We start from the raw sequence: 19,960 nt of genomic DNA, 5'->3' as shown, positions 1-19,960 counted from the left end.
CTTCAAATCTAGAATTAGGGATGTCGTATAGCTTTTTAATGTTTTGGAGATTGTCCGCCACTGCTAAGTAAGAAATAGATCACCCACCCTCCTGATTCCCGCTCTTTTCTAAGCCGACCAGCTGACCAACTCATCCGCAATTCTGATGGATGGATTATCCCACATAAGAGAGTCGCTGGAGGCCAAATGTGATAGGGATCAGTCTATTTCTCAGGATTTAGAGGGTTGTGTTAACTGAGGATAGTGGTTTAAAATCCGAGGTCTTATCGCTAGGGTGCGAGTAGACTATTCCCTCAATGCTCCAGGGGAAGACAGAGCCCTGTCTGTTCTTGTTGAGCCAATGCTTGACCGTAAGGAGGCCTCCCAATAAGTAGTACATAACAAAATCAGGTAGCACCAGCCCACCGCATTTCTTACCCTGAGTTAAGGTATGCTTGTCGGCCCTGGACACATTGTGGCCCCCGATAAAGGAGGATACGAGGATGGAGAGCTTACTTAGGAATTTCTGAGGTATCTTTGTAGGGATCATCCTGAGATGGTAGGGGCCTTTGGAATGGTCATTATTTTGACCAAGTGGACCCAACTGGTAAAGTGATGTTGTCCCAAACGGCAGGAGACCTCAATCTCCAGAAGAAGGAAGGGGAGGTTCTGTTTGAAGAGGTCCACTAGGTTGGACTTGATATTAACCCCGAGGTACTTGATTTGGGGGGGGGGGGGGGGCACCACCTGAAGGGGGAGACGTTCAGCGGAGGTGTTCCCGAAATAAATGACAAAGCCATTATTTATGACTTTGTGATATTGAGTTCATAGCCTGAGACTGCACCGTACTCCGCAGTAAGCTTCAGGAGGGCAGGTATTGAGGTGTCCAATTTTGTTATCGTAAGCACAACATCATCCGCGTAAAAATTTACTTTATTTTCGACTTGCCAGTAGCATATACCTAATATCTCCTGGCTGCCAGAGGCTCAATTGCAATTGCAAAGAGGAGGGAGGATAGGGGGCATCCCTGGCTCGTGCCTCTAGCGAGGAGGAACCTCTTTGAGACAAACCCATTTGTAGTAACTGTCACAGTCGGATGAGCATGAAGGAGTCTGCACCTTTCAATGAACCGGAGGGGGAAGGCTAGCCTCTATGGTGCAAAAAATAAAACCCCACTTAACCCAATCGACAGCCTTCTCCCCATCTAGTAAATGGGGTATGCTTTTGTGCTTGACCTGGAGGGAATATCAACCTAGTTGACCAAGGTTTGGATGTTGCCTGAGGAATCCCTGCCTTTGACAAATCTCGTCTGGGCAGAGCCAATGACCTCCGGAAGGACTTTCTTAAGGCGCCGTCCCCGGGTTTCAGCATACAGCTTATAGTCTGCATCCAAATAAGAGATGGGCTTGTAGCTCTTGATCTATCTATGGGGGGATCCTGGCATATATATGACAATCACTATCGCCTCTTCCATGGATTTCAGGATTTGCCCTTGTCTAACAGACTCGTTTAAAATGTTAAGGAGGTGTGTTAGGATCGGGGGGCCCAGGCTTCTGTAGAACTCCAATGGGAAGCCGTCGGGGCCTGGTGCCTTCCCTGCGAGAAAGAAAGCCAGGGCCTCCAGGATATGGGGTTGCAGAGTATCAAGTAGGAATTTATCTATGTAGGGGCTCGATGGAAGGTCCGACTGGTACATATCCATGTAGAAGCTGCAGAACTTCTCATTAACCTCCATTTCCTTCGTTTTGAGGTGCCCATTGGCATCCTTGATCCCAGCAATGTGGTAACGAGTTTGCTTCCACTTGACCAGCCGGGCTAAGAGCTTGGTCGTGGAGGGAGAGGGGTCGTGAAACGGAATATTGGCCCTCATAAAGAGGAGGGTGGTTTGTTCATTAAACAACTTGTTTAGTTCCAACCTAAGTCTATTGTCCTCCCCTTGGAATGCATGAGATTGGGTTGTCTTGAATAGGCGATGTTTCTCAGTTTCTTATCCAGCTCTATGATGGTTCTGGCCCTTTATTTCCTCCTCCACGGCCCTTCTGAGAGTAAAATGCCCCTGAGAATAGCTTTAAAGCTTTAAAGGCATCCCAGACCACCAGGGGGGAAGTAGAGGGGCATGATCTCGAATTATTTTTTTATGGATATGGTGTCCTTGGACCATATACTATGGCATTCTTCAGTGGTGTCCAGAATAAACTGCGTAAGAACAGTGTAATGGTCAAACAGCTGTTGGTCAAGTATCCTTGCATTTGAGACTGAAGGGAGAAGGGTCTTGGAGATTAAGAATTGATTGATTCTAGACATGGTCCTGTGGGCCCGAGATACATTAGTATACTCCCTTTTCAGGGATTAAGGGTCCGTTAGGGTTCAAGGAGGTGGTAGATATCAATTATTTCCCTGGTAACCAGTCATGATAATGCTATGCCATTCCTCTTGGGGAAGATAGACCTGTCTAGAGCTGGGCAAAGTGTGATATTCCAGTCCCCTCCCACAATTATCTCATGCTCTCTCTACTCTAACAGTGCTGCTAATGAGGAGATGGTCCTAGAGTTTACCGGGGTGGGGTTGTAAATTTTCAGCAAGGTAAGATCCCTCTAAGCAAAGGAGCCATCTACAAGGCAGGGTGGGGGAAGGGAGCTGTGGGGGGCAGCGGGGTGGGGAGAGGGTGGGGGGGCATGGGCGGCAATGCAAATTAATCAAAATGACCGAGCTGACTGATGAGGTTACAATCCCATACGATAAATTTAAACCCCCTTCCATTCCCCTGATGCGTGGGGTAAGAGAGGCAGTGATATGGGGGGTGGGGGGGTTGGTGAATATCAGGGTGGTCCCAAGGATCCAGCGAGGCCGCTGGGATGACAGCTCCGATGTCGAGGTCTCGGGCAACAGAGTGAGAAGTGCAGAGGAAGGAGAACAAACTAAACACTAAAATAAGTTCTAAACAAATTAGTTTTCAACCTAGATTATTTAAAAGTGCATACAATTGCAGGCACTCACGCCCTCGTGTGTCATGCTGGCCTTCATTTGTGCTACTACTCACTAACAGCACTCTCCCCAACAGTCTGTTCAGGTTATATGAGGGCATCTTTTTCTTTGGTGATGAATTAAGCGGCATCCCGTAGTCTCGACCTACATGCCTCACTGCATGGAACCCACAGCCCTCGATACCGCCGCTTCCCACTTTCATCTGCCTGGTGGTGTCACTCGATGACAATTGGAGGACTCATCTTCTTGGTTCTTTCGGTAAAGTCACGTAGAAGGGAAGTAATAAAATAATAAAAATAAAACATAATAAAACAATTATCACGACGTTTCGGCCACAACGCAAGCAGCCGTCCTCAGGCGAAGAATGAGACATTATCAAGCTAGGAGCTTATATAGGTGTAGCGAGGAGGAGCGCCTTAACAAAAGAATGTGCATATGAAGAGGAATTTAGCATACCAATGGGCAATGCGTAGGAGGTGGGCGGAGGGGTTTCAAAGTCCCATTATGCCCATGCATTATGCAGGATCAACAGCACCACGGGGGGGCGCAAGGAACAGCGTTAATAAAGGAAAGGAATGTTAATGATATGTAGCTGCATTTACCAAACAACCATGTAGAAAACCAAAGTAAAAAACTACATAAAAAACTAAAATATAAACTGATACTTACTATACTCTACAATAAGCTGAGTTACTAACAACAAATAATAAATTACAATTCTACGTCGTAAGAAGTATATAATATACTTCCATCTAAACTTTATTCTCTTAGCATATACAGTACTATATACTGCCATAGATAAACCCAACATTAAATTATATACTGTATTGCTGTAAACCACTATGTATTATTCAACTCACCCTAATGTGTATCGAAATGGTTTATTACGTCCTTCCAATGATTGCTACCTCCTACGCATTGCCCATTGGTATGCTAAATTCCTCTTCATATGCACATTCTTTTGTTAAGGCGCTCCTCCTCGCTACACCTATATAAGCTCCTAGCTTGATAATGTCTCATTCTTCGCCTGAGGACGGCTGCTTGCGTTGTGGCCGAAACGTCGTGAGAATTGTTTTATTATGTTTTATTTTTATTATTTTATTACTTCCCTTCTACGTGACTTTACCGAAAGAACCAAGAAGATGAATCCCTGCAGTCACGAAAGCTTTACATCGAAATTGGAGGACTTCTGTGGTGCTACGGCCGCGGAGCAACTCTGCAAGCCCCGCCAGTCCCCCCTGGCCCCCACACTGAGCACACACACACACGCAGCGCACACACGTCGTGTCCTGGCGAGGGGATTGCCTGGCACAACGGGTTTTAATTCGAAGGATCCCTGAGAGGAAAGTCCCACGGTTTCCCGGTGCCAGGAGATTGGCAGACCCTTGCAGTGCAGGTCACATTGTGTTGCCCCTGAGTTGGCATTCAATTGTATGGGCGCAAAACAAGGGTCACTGGGCCAGCCGCAATGAGTCATGCACGACATTGGGAGTGGCGGGGCTGGAATATTAAGTGAGGAGAGCAGACCAGAGGTCAGGGGATCGCAGCACCACGACCTCCCCCGGCCCCAGACCGAATATACACTAGCAGGGTGTGCTTTCACCAACCGAACGTCCTTCCAGATTAACCAGGATGAGTCAGAAATTAATGAGTACAGATGAATAGACAATGGGTTGCAGAAGTAACTATCATAGTGTTCCATGTAAGGGAAGAAAAACGAGCGATAATCACAGGTAGGCGCACGATTGGCCACAAGGGATAAGGTGCCGTCCATAAATGACGTCACGCGATTTTGGACGATTTTTGAAGCCCCCCCCCCCCCCCCTTCGTCACACGGCGTCACAAAATGTCAGACCCCCCTCAAATATGACGTCACAAAGCTCTGCTCACAGAATATTCCCTCCGGGCAGTGCGGGGATTGTGCCGACAATAAAAGTTGGCACAGCATAGGCGTGGTGTCTGTGATTAGTATAGAGCATAGGCGTGGTGTCTGTGATGTGTGCCGGTGTGTGGGTTAACTCCGTGCGGCAGTGAGCCAGCAGTACAGCTATGTCCCTCAGAAAGGGTGCTAGCGTGGGGGCCCCGATTACTCGGTCGGTGGGGGCCCGGCAGGAGCCGACCGACGCAGTGGAGGAGAGAGCAGAATGGGCGGACGTCGTGCCTCACCTGCCTAACGAGGGCGGTGGGTGGACGTCGGGCCCCACACTTCAAAGGGCCACTCGATTACTAAATGCCATTTATGGTAATATTTTTTTCATATAAATAGCAACCAGCACGTCCTTGGTACGTCACCATTTATATATCCCCCCAAACCTGCCAGACAAACCAGCCAGGCAGGAAGTCAGCCAGAGCAAAACTTTTAAAAAACAAATTGTAATAAAAAAAATACTCCATTGTGTTTCCATCTCACAGCAGGTCACTCACATGTGCTGTCGTACACGGTGTCAGAGACGTAGCTTCCGCCAGTGCAGTTGACAGTTACGCTGATGCTGTAGTATCTGCCCGGCACCAGCCCCGTGAATGTGAAGTTGGAGGCACTCCCATAGACGGTGAAGGACGAAATTGAGAATGTGACCCAGTCGCTCAATTCTAAGACGTAGCTGGTGGCGTCCATGCTGACCTCAGTCCACGTTACTGTGATCGTTGTATCACTCCTGGCACTCACCTGCACTCCTTCAGTTATAATTAATCCACACGTATATTAATAAACACAGTAATAACACGATTAAATAACAATCTTTCGTCAGTTCTCCGCTGCTCAAAGACCACCCATGCGATGTCGATCATAGGCTTCTGCAAAAGAGCTCCATAGGTCATCGGATTCCACCAGTATAAATAAATATTATTATGATTCTGGATTGGTGAATGGGGTAGGAGAGAGAGCTCGGAAGGGGAAGCTTCGACAGAAACAGTTCAGATATCACTGTCAAACGGATGCTATCCATGGTCAAAATTGTAATTCGGATCGCCCGGTTCATAGCCCAGTGCACTAACCACTATGCCATCTCTACCCTCCTTCATGTCAAGGAGATGTAGGAAAACAAACTCAATATAACCAATTTTCTCACAAGTTCTGGCCAGCTTTGCCTCCACTGCTGTGTCCTCAGCCAGCGGTGGATATCAGGGTTCGTAATTGACATATCGCCGCATGAGTAAAATGTTGCGTCCGTAAAACCTCCTCCACCCAACACGGCCAATTAATAAAGTTGTCACGTGATGATCAAATGTGGCCAATTTATCACTTGGCTTCTGCAGCACCACCGGTGCGCTGGAGAGCAATGTCGCAATATTAAACTTTTGAACATAGTTCGCCAGTTACAACCAGCAGATTATGCTGGTTACATCAGATAACCAGCGAAGTATTCAATCGTTTAATGCCTGTAGAACACGCGACAATACATTTTTATTGGGCCGTGTTGGGTGTTGGATGGCTTTTACCCCATAGATTTTGTTAGATTATTGCGTGGCCTACCCTTAAAATATATTATCAATCGTAATAACTGCGAAAACCTACATGCTAGTTTAATATTATTTTTTTGTTGCCCACATATATTTAATTAAATGTGCATAATTTTTGTGATACCATTTAAAGTTCAACTGCGGTTCGACGTTATCCATGAGGAGTATAACCTTTGATCTTTACAATCGATGACGCAGATGCTGTCAGTTACACAATTGATAGTCAAGTTAATTAATTATCACATTAAACCGCAAACATTTTGGAAAACATCCCCCCCCCCCAACGGTTCACAGCTTTAGTTTGAACTCTAGGACCATCCTTGCCGCTCTCCTCCAGCCCACGCCCCGCCCCTACACTCACCCTGGCTCCTCCCCCCCAACGATTCACAGCTTTAGTTTGAACTCTAGGACCATCCTTGCCGCTCTCCCCCAACCCACGCCCCGCCCCCACACTCACCCTGGCTCCTCCCCCCCCCCCCCAGCTATATAATCACTCGTCACAGCCATCTCTAAGGCATACTTCAGCAATTGTTTTTTCGCTGTGATTGTCCCCACCTGAGGACGGACGCTTATATTGCACCTGAAACGTCGTGATTTTATTTAGTTATTTTCATTTTTATTTTTTATTTTATTTTCACCTACGTGACTTTACCTAAAGAACCAAAGAGTATGAATAGGCTCTGCTAGTCCCTAACAGCACTTGCCCCAATAGTTTGTTAAGCCTATATAGGGAATGTTTGTCTCTGCGACTATGTGAACATCGCCTTTGCCTCTCTCTTTGTCTCTGTGTCAGTGGCATAGTAGCTACATCATTAGCTCAGGGGTACTGAAATGCGTCAGGTGGGGGCCCCAATATTGTGATTTGTCTCTTCGCAGGGTGGAACATAGAGGCTGCTCTATATCGTGGCTCCTATTGCCCTAACCACATCGTCATTACGCTCACGCCGTCTCGAATAATGTAGTAACTATATTATCAGCGGCGCAGTAGATTCATTATCAGTGGTGTTGCAGCTACATTATCAGTGGCATAGTTACTACATTATACTATTTTAAACATTTTTTTGTTCCTGGGTAGTAAGTGTTATTTCGTAATTGCGTATGCCTCAAAAGTATAGAAAATAGCTATTATTCCCAACTAACTTTGCGTTTGTGAATCAACATATGAATACAAATGTATATGTATTTATACTAAAGTAATACAGAAATTACTACAAAAGATTTAGAAGTGAGTAGTTTTTCGAGATTTACGAATATATTGTAAATCACTTTCACGAATCAGCCCCCAAATGTAGTCTACCATTATGTGTTCGTTATACTGTCCTTAGTAGTGGCGTTCAAAGTCCAGTATATCCTGGTGGAAGCACTCGCCTTGCTCCTCCAAGTACACTCCCATGTTCTCCTTGAATTTTTCAAGATGAGCATCAAGGATATTGACTTTGAGGGACATCCTACAGCCCATTGTGCCGTAGCCCTTCACCAGAGTCTCAACCAGCTCCACATAGTTTTTGACATTTGATTGCCAGGGAAGCCACGAAACACTGCGACAAAGCTATTCCAATCCACTTTCTCCTTACTAGTGAGCTTCTTGGGGAATTCATTGCACTACAGGATATTTCTTATCTGTGGTCCGATAATGACCCCGGCTTTGACCTTTGCCTCAGACAGCTTCGGGAAGAAGTGTTGAAGGTACTTGAAAGCTGCCGACTCCTTATTTACAGCTCTGACAAATTGTTTCATAAGGCCCAATTTGATGTGCAGTGGTGGCATCAGCACCTTCCAGGGGTCCACCAGTGGCTCCCACTTGACGTTGTTCCTCCCCACAGAGAACTCGGTCCGCTGTGGCCAGTCCCGGCTGTGGTAGTGCGCCTTGGTGTCTCAATCTTTTGTAGTCATTTTTGTATTACTTTAGTATAAATACATGTACATTTAGATTAATATGTTGTTGTTCTGGCTTTATTTGAACTGAAAGACACAAATTTGCCTGTATTCTCATTGAAAATAGATGCATTTCAAAATAGGACTGTACTGGTCACAAAAGCAAAGTTTGTGGGCAATAATAATAACACTTACCCAGGAACAAAAAAAAATTGTTACACAGTGTTATCAGTGGTGTAGTAGCGTGACATCATTAGCTGTGGGGGTGTGGCAATGGGTCAGGTGGGGCCCCAATATTGCGATTTGTGTCTTTGCACAATGCCACCCAGGCTATAATACATTGTGGCTACATTTGCCCAAACCACATCGTCATCAAGCTCATGGTCTCGAACATTTAACATCATAGGGGCGTACTCTTTGGTTCTTTCGGTAAAGTAACGTAGGTATAAAATAACATAAAATAATTCACGACATTTCGGGCGCAACACAAGCATCCGTCATCAGGTGAGAAAGCATGGTCTGCTGCTGAGGCACACTGTTTTAGAAGGTTTGAAATGGGTGTAGCCCAAGGGTCATAAAGAAGTGGCCGGGGCTAGTGATGTTAATGTGATACATTAGCATGTAACTGTAGAAAATAAGGAAGGCGGACTCCTCGACGAGGGCACGGAAGTGACTATGTTAATGTAAGAGATTAGCATGATGTTAATGTGTGAAATTAGTATGTAACTTTAGAAAAGAAGGAGAACGGCCTCCTGGACGAGGGAGTGCAACCCAACGGGTGTAATCCAAAGGGCCTATGAGTATGAATGCAATCCAAAAGACATGTGAGCATGAGAGTGCAATCTAAAGGCATGCGAGTGCAATGCAATGGACATGTGAGCATGAGAGATCTAAGAGAGAGGCATAGAGCGAGAGACACAGAGAGCTGAAATAACAGCTGACATAGGCAGGTGGATGGAAACATTACAGTCAGTTAAGACTTTACCTGGTTAATAATGTCCTTCCAACGATTGCTCAGTTTGTACCCATCCTCTAGGCGCACTACGTTTTTGTAAAATCGTGCCACTACATCTCCGTAATGCCTATTGTAGTACAGTTGACACGTATCTAATTAAATAAATATCCCTGTAATGGAGTTCTATGTGATTTTTTTTATTAAAATACATTTTAACCGCATTTTACACTGTTGTTTAAAACAAATGTCATCGTGGTTGTCAAGGGGCCCCAACTCGTAGCGTTGGTCAACAATCGGGGCCAAAGCGCCCCCTGCCCTGACGATAGGAGGTGTTAACTACCGTGTCTGGTATTCAGTAGGTAGTGGGTCCATTCCGACCCTAACGCCTGTATATTTGGAGTTTGTTTGTCTCTCTCCCCATAGTAGCGTGGATTTTTCAATCGGGCTTTCTGGGTTTTCCCTCCACATTTAGAATCAACATCATGCGTTGAAAAGTATTTGGTTGCTGCTATACATATCCACGTGATGAAAAGCTACATCGTTGAGATTTAATTTGCGATATCCAGGACACTTCTGAAAAAGAGCTACAGTATATAGCTCAATGGACCTTATCTGGTAAAATAAAATAAAAGTTTTTATTTTGTGGTTACACTACTGCATGCCCTGTGTGTGTCCTATCTGTTTAGCTCATCTAATTGGTTGTCCGTGTGTGTGCGTGTGTGCGTCCTATCTGTTTGCCTTGCATCTTCTCTGTGTGTGTGTAGTCTCTCTATTTGGCTCACATCTTGTCTCGATGTGTGACCTATCTCTTTTGCTTGCATCTTGTCACTGTGTGCCCTATCTGTTTGGCTCACATCCTGTCTGTGCGTGTGTCCTGTCTGTTTGGCTTACATCTTGTCTGAGTGTGTCTCTCTTTGTATCACTATCTTTAGGATCCTCCTTCTCCGCGTTTGCGTTTGTACCAACATTTTTTTTGTTGACCGTGAACACAGGAAATGATGAGGCTATGTTTTACAGAGCAATGGTTGAAGGGCTTACCTGATATCTGACAACCATTTGCAACTCTTGCGACCTAGGGCAACAAAAAACATCGCACGGTTTTTATTTACCTGCACCATTTCAACATCAGCTATATACTAACCAATACTGTCTTATTAATAATAAAGGGGTTAGATTGCGTAGGCATAAATCTGTCGTTAACCAGCCAACACCTGACACATCCACTATGTAAGGTTTACCAGAACAATTCTGGCAAAATCGCCCGATGATGCTGGATGTAATTTGCGGAAAAACGTCGTGTTCAAATAGTAATGTTGTGAGTTTACTATTCAACACACCAGTGTGCTTAAGTAGTAACTAAATGGCACGTTTTGTTTACGTGACAAACTTTACGAATTGGCTGTGTCTGGTGATGGTAGGTTAATAACACATAATTCCGTGATCTACTCAAAAATAAACCATTTATTACGAACAATGCTGTCCTTTCCATCGAATGTATTATGATTGTTTGTCATTGACGCCATGTCACAACACTAAGTATCTAATTAGAACTTCACAGTCCAGTGCAACTCTTAGTGTCAAAAAGTAGCACACGGAAGAGGATACTACCGACATACTTCCGATGCCCCTTCAAGCGATCTCTCTTTTACACAGCAGGTGGCAGCAATTTCACACCTACCTTACAACAGAGCACCATTTTGTGTTTGGAGTAGTGTAGAATGTCAGGTTTGGACCTATCTAAGGCTGACTATTATGGTTTAAATGTTAGCCTTCCGGATCTTGTTGCAGACATTTGAGGCCAGGTTTATTCCAATTCTACAATGCATTTAATTTCATGTCTTTTTCTTAGTGAGTGTGCTTTTGTTCTAGGAGGGCTAAGGAGGTTCTGAAGGTGGTGAGAGTCTTCGGAGGGGTAAGATTATTACCATGGATAGTGTGATATTGTAGCGCAGTCTATGATCACTGTTGAATATATGTCATTTCCCAAAAAAAATATTAATGAGTGATATTGCCAATTTTTAACACAATAGTTATTTTTTTTATACCATTTGCCTGGATTTAGTTAGTAAAAAAAACGCAGTAATGGAGGGATGTGAACTCCTCCCTCGAAACAACAAAGGCCAAAGGAGCACCCCCCCCCCCCGCTGCCCCACTCAGCCCCACCCTCCCCACCCAGCCCCTCCCCACCCTCCTCAACCAGCCCCTCCCCACCCTCCCCTCCCCACCCAGCCCCACCCTCCCCACCCAGCCCCTCCCCACCCTCCCCTCTCCACCCAGCCCCACCCCTCCCACCCCCAACTGAATCACCTGAAGGCTGGGAATGTTGAAAGAAACACGAGGCAAAAAGATATTTTTTTCTTTTCAAGGCTTCCATTTTTGAATGGAGCCACCCTCCCCCAGTTCCATTTTGTGAATGAAACATCGCCCGTCTCCTCATTGGCCCGAGTCGTGGCGGTGCCCCCCCCCCACCACTAATCCCCCCCCCCCTCTACCAACCCCAGCCTACCTCTCCCATTGGTCGGTGCCCCCGAGCCAATGGGAGGGCTCTGGTGGGGCGGGGCCATGCACGACAGACAGACAAATAATTCCTGGTGGGCAATGTGGAACTGTTGTTCCTACCTGTATAAGGTCACTGTCGCTGATGCGTACCCTTTACCTCGAATGGATTACTCATTGGATGCCCTGGCCGGGTCGCAGTTCTTTTCCACTCTTCATCTCCTATCCGGGTTCTGGAAGTTGCCACTAGACGATGCCTCTAAGCCAATGACAGCCTTTCGTACACCACAATACTTGGTTGAATTCAATTGGCTTCCGATGGGTCTTCATTCCGTGCCGCCCATGTTCCAGCGATTAATGGAACTAGTCCTAGCCGGTCTCCAGTGGGACTCTTGATAGACCTCAATGATATCATCATTTTTTATCCGCACGTTTGACGGATATCTGAAATGGCTACGCGCTGTCTTTCTCAAAATGCGTGCTGCCAACCTGAAATTTAAACCGCAGAAATGTCACTTCCTCCAAAAATCGGTTCGGTATCTTGGCGACATAGTGAGCTAATCGGTTATTGCAACTCACCCGGACAAAACCGCGTGTGTTAGAACTTGGCCGACCCCCACATCTGTGGGAGAGGTACGCAGTTTCATAGGATTCGCGTCCTATTACCGCTGTTTTGTCCCCGGATTTGCTACCATCGCTAAGCCTTTCCAAGCCTTGACAGCTAAGGGTCATACATTCCACTGGGGAGGAGAAGGAGGAGGCCACATTTGTTGCACTCCAGGGTGGCTTGGTGAATGCCCCTCCCCTCCGCTACCCAATTATTTTTTGCCGTTCGTCCTTGATACGGATGCTAATAACACCGGAATTGGAGCTGTTTTGTCCCAAGTTGTCTATGGTGCCGAGAGCGTTGTCGCATACGGCAGCAAGTTGCTGTCTCCGGCTGAACAACAGTATTGCGTAACGTGCCTGGAACTGTTAGCCATTGCGTTTTTTGTGCTACAGTATCGTCCCTATTTGTTTGGTAGGCACTTTCAAGTGCCCTCGGACCACATAGCGCTGTAATACGCGTTGCGTGTTGACCAGCCATCTGGCCAACTTTCAAGTTGGTTTGAGGTCTTCCAGGATTACTCCTTTAAGGTCACCTATCGCATGGGCTCCTGTCACATTAATTCTGACGCTCTGTCGCGCTTACCAATGAGCGGCAGGTGAGCCTGCTTTTCCGGCTCCGAGTGCTGTAAGCCGGTTGCCAAGCTATCGTCTCCTCCCCTCATTGTGTCGGCCGACGTGGTAACATCTGAGTTGGCTGAGGGCCAGGCGGCGTGTGACACTGTCATTGGGCTGGACCATGCAAAGTGGGGGCGCCTCCAGGTAGAGGACGCTTCCCTGCTTAAATTGCGACGCCGTGTCAGAGACACTGCGGGGGGCGAAAATAGACGGGGTATCACCTCTGTCATTCTTAAGGGCGTATTGTTCATGCATTGGGACGCGGAGGGTTGTGCCGATACAACATCGTGGTGCCCACTGCCCTGTGGGGCAAGGTCATTTGGACGGTGCACGAGCGCCTGTTGTGCCTAGGTGTGCATAAGATGCTGGCCACACTCAAGTTGGACTTCTTCTGGCCTGGCATGGCCGAGGATGTCGCTAATTTGTTGAAGAGGTGTGTGCAGTGCGCTCAGCAGAAGCCACCGGCAAAACCCTGTTGTCCACCATTACAATGGATTCGGGTTTCCCACGTGAACGAATTAGTAGCCCTGGACATTCTTGTTCCGTTTCCCACTACCCCTCATAAGAATAAGTACTTGCTGGTGGGAGTGGAGTATTTTTCATGCTGGCTTGTCGCCTGGCCTCTCCCTAACCAGTCAGCGGCGATGATCATTGACGCATTCCTTAATGGCTATGTTATGGATAAGGGTGCTCCCGAACGTCTTCTGACTGATCAAGGCAAAAAGTTTTCCTCAAAGATGTTGTGGGAGGTGTGCGATTTGTTGTGAGCTAAGAAGGTACGCACGTTACCGTACCACCTGCAGACAGATGGCATGCTTGAGCGCCTACATAGAACTCTGACATCCATGTTTAGCCACCAGGTCAGCGAGTCCCAACTCGACTGGGATTTGCACATCCCCGGAGTCCTATCTGCATATGCCATATAGGATGGCCCCTCATGCATCCACTGGCTACTCACCGTTTTTGTTTAATGTAATGAAGAGAACACGACCCCCCGATTGACAATCAATTGCAAGCCATCCCCAGCAAGGCTTCATATAAAATTTCTGTGCTTCACCCTTCAGAAGCTTTCCAAAGCGTTGGAAGCCTCTAGGGTACATTCTGATTTTCGCCAAATGGCCAATGAACGGCTGAGGGGTTCCCGTGTTTCTACGCATGAGTGGGCATCTGGGGGTCAGACCCTGGTAGCACTGTTCACAGGTTCCGGTGGGTATGTCGCCCAAATTGTTCAAACCTTGGAGAGGGCCGGTTGATGTGATTCGATTCGTTCGGCCGCAGCGTATCCAGATCCGCTTGGGATGGTGCATTTGGTTTGTGCATCCCTCACACCTCAAGCCTCTTAGTGCACTGCACAAGGTCAATCCATCTCCACACCCCTCAGGGGCCGAGTGTCACATGTGCCAGCGAGCTGGGGTGTGTGCCCGCTGAGGGTGCTCTTCAAAGGAGTCATGTGATCTTGTCCCCAGGTGTCATGCGCTTGACGTCCCCAGAGACGCCGCATGCGCCGTCTCCACCGGAGTCAGGAAAGGAGGACCCGTCGACCTGTCCTACTGCTCTTCGTGGGTAGCCAGGCTCGACGGGACAATTGCATGTCCCCCCCAGGACCTCCAGGGAGAGCGAACCCACCTCCATTGGAGGCCTGGCCACGAGAACTCGTTCTAAAACTCTCTGGATTTCGTGATCCCCACGCACACACACACTCCCACTCCCTCATTTGGTTGTCACACTCGGTAAGCCGTGTCAGTTATTGGCTGAACCTAACCCTTAGTGTGCTTACGGGTGTTGTTACACAGTGAGGAAGGGAGAAAACTATAGACAGACATTCCGAGCGTCGCGGTTCACTGCATTGTTGTTTACTCTCTCGCGTTGTTCTGTACTCACACTCTTCTCCCGTTGTTAATGATAATTTGTGGATAGTGTACATATTGTATAGGTGGCTTTGGGTATTTAATTGGTAAATGTTATTTTTACTTGTTGAGGCACACATAACGTTTTTTTACTACTTTTATACTCATTTCTATTACCTTACTCACTTTGTTCGTTTTAAAGGGGAGTTGACAGCCGGGACGGCTGTGTGCAACATGGGGGGGGGGGGGTTGGGGTTGATGTAGGGACATTGCGGATGTCACTGTGTGGTGCCGGCCCTAGAGGGGCACGGCGTTCGATGTACTCACATCATGGACATCACGTATGTGATAACATTGTGCATGTCGCTGAGTAATGCAAGACAAACTAGTCTTGCAATGGCAAACTCCGGGAAGCACCCATAACCAGGCAAGTGTCAAGAGTCTTGCTCCAGGGTATGGTCGTCAAAATCAACCATAAGTGTCGAGTCTTGCAGAGGCAAAGGGCTTTGTGTTGCTAAGTGTGGAGTTCTGCACTGACAGACTCTGAGTATCACTGAAAGTTTTTTTTCTACGGTTTTCCTTGTTTGGAGTGGCTGCAGAATCAAGAACTGTGAGAAGTTGTACTGTACTAAGATAAAAGTTGTGAGAAGCTAAGAAGTGTGCGAAGGCATTTTTTTTATATAATACTGTGATCAACTAAGACGTGTGAGAAGTTAAGTGGAGATTGGAGTTATACACTAATATCGAGAATGCATTAAATGTTGTCCAAGTCATAGGCTTGAAAAGTTATGTTGTCCAAGTGACTCATATTCTGATGATAAGAGTTTTTTTTATGAGTTTTAGAGAGTTAGCGAGAAGCAGTGATCAGCGACACACAGCAGCTGGCCTCCTGAGGGTGCTCGCGCGAAACAAGCTGTTGCTGACAAATAATCGGGAGCAACGTGGCCACAGACAATTCTGACTGCTGATCGACCCGGGCATGCAGATAATCTGCTAACGTGCAGTGCAGCAGCAAACAGCTAACCACGATCGTGCTGACTCGGAAGCCCTGAGCACCTTCCAGATTGGGTCGAGCATGATGCACAAATAACCGTGCCTGGCGCCAAGAGGAGTGACACGCTGCCACCCGACGGATGGGCTCCGAGCACTATCTGGTATCGATCTTCGTGTTTGTATCTTTCAAATTTCACACTTAACTTCTAACTTAGCAATCTTTGAAATACGTAATCAACCAGGCTATGCGTTAATTGTGTGTTGACCGACTCTCTGTGTTGCATTACATTACATTTCGATATTTTGCTAGGTTATTTAATTTAGTGTGTCTCTCTCCCGCTCTCCTAATTTTCAAGCTTGCGTACCTTGCCACCTGTCGTCCTACTCATTGACATGCTAATTTTTTCTCTAACCCCTCCCTCTCTCCGCCCCCACCCCCTATCTCTATTTAAGGCCTCGTCACAGAGACGTTCTCTCTCTCTGTGTGCCGATGTGTGTTCTCTCTCTATGTATCTTTGTGATATCTGTCTGCTTATATGTCTGTCTAGTTTTCTGGTTAGATTTTTGTTGCTATTTATTTTATACCTGATGATGATTGCTTGTGTTGCAATCGAAACGTCGTATGCTATTATTTAATTTATTATTTTATCTTTATACGTGACTTTACCGAAAGAACCAAAGAGTAATTCCTGCAGTCACGAAAGTTACAAATTAAGATAGTGACAGAAACTGTCATTACACTGTACTGAAGGGACACGTGACCGGGGGGTGGGGACACGTGACCGGGGGCCGAGAGCCCCGTCTGCATACAGTAGGGTGCGGGGCCGAGGGCGTGGTGGAGCCCCGGCCAGGGAGATAAAGGTAAAGTCCCGACAGGGATCGGGGTTCATCTGGGGGATCGACCTGGGGTCGCCCATCTCTTCGATCTTTGGTTTTCAGCTCGGCATCGTCGGTCAGCAGTATGTGTGCTGGCTGCCCCAGTCGAAATTGTTAATCTGCACTCACATAGCGATAGGGTAGCCACACTTTACTATAGATCTCGAGGCTGTTAGAGTTACCCCGTGGGGAATTTGTTTAATACAAGTGTTTCCTCAAGCATTGTGTGCGTGTGCCACTCTACATCACACTACACATAATTTCAAGAAGGTCTGGGATAAGCATGTGAATCATGATTTTTTAATGGAATTATGGATGTTCGTGTTGAGGCATTGAACCAAAGGATCATTCAGGACAATAGCTATTTCAGAGATATGTGTAGAGTAGTAATTAAATGACGTTACGTCACGCTCACCCTCCGGTGCAGTGACGTCAGAGAGTGACGTCATGTCCCCCTGATGTATTTAGGTTGGGACTCGTGCCGTGTTCCAGGTCGTCCAGGGAGTCCGGGAACATGTTAGGATGCAAGTTGGGACCCGGGGTAGGGGGAAATTAGCTCCAGGCTAGAGTAGCCTGTGAGTGCTAGCCCCAGTACCCTTTCCCTTGGGTGTGGAATGAGGATGGAAGTCGGGACCCAGGGTAGGGGGAAATTAGCACCAGGCTAGAGTAGCCTGTGTGAGTGCTAGCCCCAGTACCCTTCCCCTGAGTAGAGATGGGAACGTCTGCCTGCAGTGGGAACAGCCCAGCTGCCGCCAAATGAAGGCTAGAGTGTTAGAGCCCCACCCCGTCACTGGGCGGTGATGGCGTGCCCCTGCCCAGGGCAGGCGAAGGGAAGCCGTGCCGGGGGTTTAGAATAATGGGAGACAGTTCCAGTTGCAGGTCAGAGTTCTGACGCGCACCATAACGGGTACAGGTGTCGGGTGTGGAGTGTAAGCAGAGAATGTGCAGTGCACAGAGTCGTGTGTGAAGAAGAGGGTTTAATAAACAACTGGCGCAAGCCCTTACATGAAGCTCCGTCTCCGTGTGGATCTACAAGTCTCCAGTGGTGTCAAGATTAACCACACAACATATGTATTATAATTTTTAATTCTATGCAACCAAAATAATGTATACAAGGGGTACAACCAAAGCTGTGCCTGGCCGACTTTGTCTCCCCAGCGGATATCATTGCATGCTTCAGCAGGTATTCATATTAAGGTTGAGTCGGGTGGGGGGGTAACCAAGGCTGTTTCACTCTTAAAACAAATGTGCTACATATGTAGTGCCTGTACTTGTCACTGTATGGTGCCGGGACGTGCGAATTCACAGCTGGCGATGTTGTCATTGCGGGCTGCCCGGGTTGCGGGCTGCAGTACCAACACTAGCGGTGGTTGAGTGAGCTCTGATTAGCATGAAGGCACCACGAGCAGAGTGTGGGGCAGCCTCTCAGTGAGAGAGCGAGCGTCAGCCAGCCAGGGTTACTCTGGGGCATGATACTCTGGCTGACTTGTTGTCACGTGACTGGACGATACTGGAGGGAGGCCACCGGTGGATGGGGGCCGAGGGGCGTTCACGTGGTCCCGGAGAGCTCTCAGGAACATTCGAGAAGGAGATCGAGGAGCCTGGAAGGTGGGCTGGGCTATGGGCGAAACCAGCCCCAGCCCAGGATCATATAACGACATCTCCGTGAGAAGCTCGGGGTTCTTTAAGTGTTGGTGTTCGAAGATCCACATCGGAGAGAAGAAGCCTCTAGCCACGCGGTCCGGGACCCAGCTTGTGGTCCGGGCCCGGCTTGTGGTCCGGGCCGGGGTAGCGACCCGTGCCCATCTAGCCACGCCGTAGCGTGGCTAGATTGGCATTCGAGAACCGAGCGTAGGTTGTGTTATGTTGGTGCTGTTGTGTTAAATAAATAATGTTGCTCCCGAAGTTAGCGTATGCGGCTCAGTTGGACTCACTACACATATACACACCACACCAAAGTAAAATTAAGTGGGTCTGTGTTTGCACCAGCTGTATGAGCTCGGGAGGAAGGGAGGAAGTAGGGCAGTATATACGTTTAGGTTTTTTCGGTAAAGTCACGTAGGTAAAAAATAAATAATAATAAAAATAATAACAAATAATAGAAAAAATAATAGAAATTAAGTAATAAATCACGACGTTTCGGAGGCAACACAAGCTTCCGTCTTTAGGTGGAACCGTCACAGTACAATTACTGTATCAAGTAAAGAGAAGTCCCAAGAGACCCGACCTTATATACTGGTTAATGGGGGAGGAGCCAGGATGGGCCGCGGGAGAGGAGTTGTGAGATGGTCAGTACGGCTGCTGGGACTGAGCCTTTGTAATGTAGATGGCAGAAGCAGATAAGCAAGCCAGGACCAAGACAGCCCTTGCTATGCTGCTGGGTGGGTAAAACTAAAAGCAGGCCACCAGCGTGTAAAAAAAGAAGCTAAACATGATAAACGTATGGCAGAGCTGATAACCTTGGTGCCAGGGTATCCAGGGAGCCAGAACAAAATGTTAATTAAGACCGGATGAATGCTCTAAGGAGAAAAAGTGGGAGGAACTTCTGGGCTTTTGTTTTGTCTTAGGAATTTCATTAAAAAGCTAGAAATTCCGATAAAATCACACACAAAATTATACAAACCAGTCCTGCATTGGCAGACTCCGGGGATAGCACTTGTAATTTCGCTAAGAGTGAGCTCTACAAAGGCAGGCTCTGAGTAGTTGTTCTTGCTAAGGCAGACTCTTAAGTATTGCTGAAAGTTGTAACTTAAGTTGTTCTTTATATTTTGAGTCAATTGCAGAGGCAAGGACTTTGAGAAGTTGTACTGTACTCAGCTTAGCGTTGTGATTAGCTAAGATTAAGTGTGCATGAAATATTGCCCAAGCTATAGGTTGGAAGAGTTCTGTTGGTCGAGTCGAGTTGACATTGTTTGAAGGAGCCTAGAATGTGTTAGTGTGTATAGACACAGACACAATTTCAACCGAGAAGACGGTTATCAACTCAGCAATTATTGGAAAGATGTCATAAACCACTTTCGGTCATGACTTGATTTGTAATTTCTTGTCAACCTCCATCGTCAGCAGTGTGGCTGTGTGGAGCAATGTGCAATGCCCCCCATCTAAAACCCCCATATCTACCCCCCTCTCTCCCCCTATCGCTGCCCCCTCTCTCTGCCCCGTCAATGCTGCTTACACACTTGGATTGTGCCACTCGCCGCTCAGCACCAGCTTTCGTTCGCCGCTTAACACTAGCTTTTCGTTCGTTCATGCTGCACCGCGGCTCTTGTGC

The 19,960-nt window shown here is 47.2% G+C and overlaps 1 protein-coding gene across 1 annotated transcript in view; it reads right to left on the bottom strand.

Moving 5' to 3' along the window:
* LOC144733724 (receptor-type tyrosine-protein phosphatase beta-like) overlaps positions 1 to 10,337 on the bottom strand; it is a 116,943-nt gene extending 106,606 nt beyond the window's left edge. Inside the window, exons 1-2 of the mRNA XM_078615748.1 lie at positions 10,292 to 10,337; positions 5,389 to 5,637 (exon numbers count right to left, since the gene is read on the bottom strand). Coding sequence (XP_078471874.1) covers positions 5,389 to 5,578 — 190 coding nt within the window. The 5' untranslated portion in view covers positions 5,579 to 5,637; positions 10,292 to 10,337. The remainder of the gene's footprint in view (positions 1 to 5,388; positions 5,638 to 10,291) is intronic.
* Between the last annotated feature and the right edge of the window lie 9,623 nt (positions 10,338 to 19,960).

The sequence above is a fragment of the Lampetra planeri genome, chromosome 48 (genome assembly GCF_965212315.1).
Source record: "Lampetra planeri chromosome 48, kcLamPlan1.2.h2, whole genome shotgun sequence".
In the NCBI taxonomy this organism is placed as follows: domain Eukaryota; kingdom Metazoa; phylum Chordata; class Hyperoartia; order Petromyzontiformes; family Petromyzontidae; genus Lampetra; species Lampetra planeri.
Note: the sequence above shows the minus strand (reverse complement) of the source record. Positions and strands in the feature narration are given on the sequence as shown.